General features: G+C 33.8%; 1 protein-coding gene across 2 annotated transcripts in view; it reads right to left on the bottom strand.

The window, feature by feature from the left end:
• Nucleotides 1-2183: 2183 nt before the first annotated feature.
• SYDE2 (synapse defective Rho GTPase homolog 2) overlaps nucleotides 2184-6000 on the bottom strand; it is a 52337-nt gene continuing 48520 nt past the window's right edge. Inside the window, exons 7-8 of one of the 2 annotated variants that reach the window (XM_060625396.3) lie at nucleotides 5069-5116; nucleotides 4389-4500 (exon numbers count right to left, since the gene is read on the bottom strand). In XM_060625396.3, the coding sequence (XP_060481379.3) occupies nucleotides 5106-5116 (11 nt within the window). In that variant the 3' untranslated portion in view covers nucleotides 4389-4500; nucleotides 5069-5105. Of the gene's footprint in view, nucleotides 4501-5068; nucleotides 5117-6000 lie in introns of both variants that reach the window. The other variant, XM_060625395.3, reaches the window with a different exon arrangement.

The raw sequence follows: 6000 nt of genomic DNA, 5'->3' as shown, positions 1-6000 counted from the left end.
ACTACTGCAAAACTGGATGTAAGAAGGTAACAGAGAAGGGGGTGCCTGGCCGGCTCAGTCAGTGGAGCATGTGACTCTTGATCCTGGGGTCGTGAGTTTGAGTCCCATGTTAGATGTAAAAATTACTTAAAAATGGGGTGCCTGGGTGGCTCAGTTGCTTGAGCATCTGACTTCAGTTCAGGTCATGATCTCATGGTTCATGGATTTGAGCCCATTGGGCTCGTGGTCAGCGCATAGCCCACTTTGGATCCTCTGTCTCCCTCTCTCTCCGCACCTCCTTCACTCACGTTCTCTCAAGGATAAACTTACTAAATAAATAAATAAATAAATAAATAAATAAATAAATATTAAATTAAAAAAAAGAAGGTAATAGAGAAATGCCTTCAACGTTCTCGAGGAAAGTGAGTTAGAACCTGGCACCGTAGATCCAAATCAAAATGAAGTACGGGGAAAATGAAGGCCTTGTCAGACATGCAAAGACTCAAAGCTTTCTCTCTCAAGCACCCTTCTTGTGTGCGGGGTTGGTGAGTGTGGTGGGGGGGTGTGGGAGATATGAGGGGTGGCAGGAGGTGTATACGTGGGGGGAAGTACTTATAGATTTCAGCAAGCAAAAACACTAAATTAAAAAAAAAGATGTAAAACAAAATCAAATACAGGAATGCAAGGAAAACATATCCTAGGATGATAGATAAAAACCACTTTGTCCAAATTTGATAAAGTTGATTTAAAAACTTAAGATGATCTCAGGGTTAGAGTGAAGATATTTTTCTTCTGTCAAAGAAAAATAAATAAAGGCAAGCATATACTTTAAGAATCCCACGATGAGAGCTAAAAGCATTCTGAACAAATTTGGTAATTCAATACCATGATAAAATAATTGTTACAGTAAAGAAAGCATTTTACTTCGGTCAAAAAAAAAAAAAGCAATTACTCCAGGAAAAAATAAAAATCTGCAAAATCCATTACCTAATTCTTATTTTTTTAAGTTTATTTATTTATTTTGAGAGAGATGGCACAAGTAGGGGAAGGGCAGAGAGGGAGGGAGGGAGAGAGAATCCCAAGCAGGCTTCATACTGCCAGCGCAGAGCCCTACGCAAGGCTCGAACTCAAGAAACCATGAGATCATGATCTGAGCCGAAATCAGGAGTCAGGTGTTCAACCAACTGAGCCACCCAGGTGCCCCAAGGCATGACCCAATTCTGAAGCAAATAATACACAGCATGATTTGGAGGAGTTGATGGCTAGCAGATAAAATAACTCATTTGACCTTTAGCTTGGAATATTCTGCATATATCGGCATAGATCTGAGGATATAAGATTGGATATGTAGGAGACAAAATCACCTGACTTACTAATAAATGCTTTTGCATAATCCAGCACATAATGGCTAGTTATTGATTTGTTGTTTTTAGAAACATATAAAGGAAAAACCTAAGTCAAATATAGTTCCCCCAAATAATATACATCTATTAACGCTGATTAATAAACTAATTGTGTAACTTAGAGAAGTTAGGAGGTAAAAGGCAGTAATGAGCTGAAAGGAAAGTATAGGGTTGGTCATTTCCACAATGGTAGCAAGCCAAGAGACATTGTTTAATACAGATGGATCAAGAAATAAAGATTACTGGTTATAAAGGAAACCAAAAGAATATAAAATGGGGAGGAGGAATGGACATTCCTTAATATTCATAATGAACAATCAACAGATACTACTTAAATGACAAATCGAGAAACAGGCACAGTAAACCTAGATCAAGTGGTAGAGATAGTAGCTACCTAAAGAATAAAAAGTGGCTGTTACCTCTGAGAAGCAGGATTGGTGTGAATGGCAGGGAGGCACACTTTTACTTTTTATTTTCTATCCATACAGATTGCTTGAAATTTTATTCAGGTACATGCACTAAAATTAAGATTGTTTTTAATCCTAAAAAACATTGGGGCAAGTAGACTTAGAAGGGAATGACAGCTGGTAGTCTGTGTAGAGAGATCCCAGGAGTTTATAAAAAGCAGGTATGAAAACCCAAAAAAGATTTGAAGTTAAGGGCCATTTAAAGTAAAGGCATAAATTACAGAGCACTACTAAACACAGCAAAGTCAACAAAAGAGATTTACAGTTAGGACTCGGTGATCCAGACAAAATAAATGCTTAGTATTTTCTATTTAAGACAGCAGAGATGAAACTATTCCCATCCAAATTTATATAACAAAATAAATCTGGCCTTTAAGGTATTTCAGATTCTGGAAAATTCAATTCTGCACAAAAAGGATTTGTTACATGGATTTATGGATAACATTTGATTGTCCAATACTTTAACATGTTTAAAAACAATGACATTAAAATAAGTGATCCTTAAAATCATGATGATAATTAATAGCATGACACCAAGGTTATAATTCTTTAATAAAACTTTTACATTTCTGGAACAACTTATTCAATTCATACAATATACATGATATAGCAAACAAAGTCTTCCTATAAAACATTTAAAGTACATTTCTTTTGACTGTTTACTCTAGATATATACCTGTCACAAATTCTTTTGGTATGCTTCTGAATTGTTATACAAAGCTTTAAAAAATGAAATTTTCATATAAAAATAATTATTTATCTGGCTTTTTAACAACTGAGTTTTCAAATTAAATAACAAGGTGTTCTGTTTATCAGTGTATATTTAACACAGAAATAGTTAAATACTTTAATATTTAGAAAAAGATCAAGAAGTGTTTTCTACTGGCTGCTACATCTTTAAGTTGGTAATTCAAATTTTATTTATAATTTTAAAATTACATGTTCTGTGGGTATAAAAGTTTAAAAAAATACATTCCAATTTAATAAAAAGTCTTCTAAATTTACATTTTTCAAACACTGCTGTGACTGCTATAATGCCTATCTGGTAGATACACTTAGCCAAAATAAGTTATTTTAAAAAATCAATAACATGGACTATGCCGGCAAGATTTCTTTAGATACATATGAGGGCAATTATAAAGTCAATGTTATCAATGTACTACTACAAATAAATAATACATTTAAAGCACAATTACTCTGTTTTAAAAAAGCAGAACATAAAAATGCATAGAATAGGTAAAGATTTTTGAAGTGTAAATCACTAGTGCAGAAATCTGGGCACTTAATCCCTTAAGAAGTTAGAGAATTTCAATTTAAAAGATGACTTCTCACTAGGGACACTGTGACTTTCTGTGAATAAAAAAAAGAAAGTCTATTCTTTCTATTCAGATGCCTCTAGTGTTTTGGTTCAAGTGTTTCTACAGAACTCCTCCTTTAACTTAAATATTCTTTCCCTGAAAAAGACATTTGAAGCTAATAATTTTGGCCTCATGACATATATACTTTAAAGATACATGTGATTCTGTAGCCCATGCCTCCTCTCATTCTAACATCTATCCATATATGCACTTATAAATATACATGTTTCAGGTTTATAAAAATATTTAGTTTTCATAAGCTTAAATAATTACTGAATGCTAATAAGAATACATTAATATTTGTATAATTTTACTTTTATTTATAAAAAGTTTTTTTAGAGCAGCATTTGCATTGCAAATGAAATATGATCAAAGGATGCTGCAGTGTACATGGGCTCACACCGCAAACCAGACGGAGCAGCTACCACGTTCCTCTGAAAGAAACACCTGTTTCAGCTACAAAAGAGCAGTTCCTATAAAGTACAAAAACCATGAGGGGCCAATAACTTATCTGAACCTTGTAAGTGCATTTAAAAGTTATCTCCACAGAATTGGCCATATTTGTTAAAATATCCACAAGTCCAAGTTATCTTTGCCCCAAGAAAAATTTTCTATTGAGATAAGTAAAAATCGTATTAATGACAGCGTTTTTAATGGAATCACATAAACGTATTAGAAATTAATGGAATTTTTAAAAGTAAAAAAATAAAACCATTGTGAGAGGTATAAGAAAATGAGAAAGATTGATTTAAAATTTAAAACATTACAAAAAAGCAAATAAAATCTCTCAATCTCAAACACTCATATTAAGCTTGTTTTTGTTGAGTTCACGCTCCAGATTTCCAATCAAAGTATCAATACTTTCCTGTAGATCTTTGAGATTGACTTTTCGGTCCACTGTAGATTCAATTGTCTGCATTGTCAAATACGTCTGAAATGTGTACTCTTCGGACAAGGGTACTGGCTGTTCAATCATTATATCTGGTCCATACATTTTGCTACAATTTTCTCCGTTTTCTCTGTCTTCTGAAGGGACATCATCATAATCTACGTCATTTAAATTTTCTTTTGTATTTAAAAAGTAGTTTTCTCCACAGCTGCTCCAGTCGCCTGCATACCGATTGCTAACTGGACTGTCTAATCTAGTTTGCCTCGGTCTAAGTATTCTTGATGAATCAGTACCACTCAAATTTAACATGCAAGGTCGTTCTTTCTTCCTCCTCAAATAACTTAGAGAAGACTTCTGCTCTGGGAACAAATTATCTGTTGATTCTTTGACAGTTAAACGTTGCGCTAGAAACAAACAATAAATTTGCTTAGTCACAGCCATCCAACTGGCCTTTAAAAAACAGAGCTAAAGATAAGCCATTTAATAATCAACTACAAACATGCATTAAAAACAAAACATGCACACTATTTTTAAAAAAGCATTCCATAATTACCTTTTTCTAACCAGACATAATCAAGATTAGGGGCAGAAGCTAGTAGAGTGGTCAATGGTGCTAATTCATGCCATATCATAACATCCCCAAACAAATAAAATTTCCAACGCTGATTAACCTTCTGTGCAAGTTAATTATTATCTAGCTGTAATTCAAACAGTAGTTAAGCTGGTAGCTTCTTGTATATTAAAAGCTAGAGCAAAAAGCAGGCAAGGCATGTTGGTGTACAAACAAAAAAACAAAACACAAAGTTCCTTCTTCTGCAAACATCTAAATGAGGCAAAGACATCTAAAGTGCTCACTCTAACCTTTGTGCTTTTTTGCAATTCTATTAGCAGCTGTGTCATAATTTATTTTACTAAGCAGCCCAAATTTCACTTTGATAAAATGCACAAATACTAAATTTGACCACTGGTTACCTGAGTTTGATTATACAGCATTAGCTACTAATAGTCTTCATTTATTGCCTGAAAATAGTACAGATATTTTATTTTCCCATTCTAGTTAGATATCTAACAATCTCAAATAACATTCCTCATATTAATTTCTTCTAAGAGTATGCATTGTGCTGGCCATATAGATTACCACAGATATACACATAACTTCATGACAAACCAAGGCTTCACTGCTTACCCTTTAGTGCATATTGAACAAAACATTTGCCTACGGTTCTTCTGTATATAAGATGGACTTGAATGTTGAGGCATAGCTTTTGAAAACTACCAGTAATACTTTCCTCTTTTTGCTTATTTATTCTCCACTAATAAATGCCTCTTCATGTACACTTTCTTTCACTGAGATACTTATTATCAGTATGAATATATTATCAGTAATAACACACCCACTTTACACTCCAACATATAACAAATGCTTGCTCCTTACTGTACAAAACAAGATAATTGCAAAGTAATACAAACTTGTATATAGTGCTAGTTTTGCAGACTTACAGTGATCTTAACAGCATTTTTCAGGGGCACCTGGGTGGTTCAGCCGGTTGAGCCTCTGACTTCAGCTCAGGTCATGATCTCACAGTTCATGAGTTCGAGCCACATCGGGCTCTGTGCTGACAGCTTCGAGCCTGAAGCCAGCTTCTAATTCTGTATCTCCCTCACTCTCTGCTCCTCCCCTGCTCACACTGTGTCTCTATCTCTCGAAAATAAACTTAAAATACATTTTTCAGAGATTACATAATTTTTTGTACTTAGATTTTATTAAAATACTTGATAACTATCTATAGGTATGTTTCTAATATTTCCATTTGTCTATATTTTTATGATGGCTATTATATATAATTATGAATAGCTAAAATCTCTTGAGCTAAAATTTTCTGGAAAACAAAGGCCTGATATTT

This window comes from Panthera onca, chromosome C1 (genome assembly GCF_046562875.1).
Source record: "Panthera onca isolate mPanOnc1 chromosome C1, mPanOnc1 haplotype 2, whole genome shotgun sequence".
NCBI classification, from domain to species: Eukaryota; Metazoa; Chordata; class Mammalia; order Carnivora; family Felidae; genus Panthera; species Panthera onca.
This window is presented reverse-complemented; position numbering and strand designations above follow the sequence as displayed.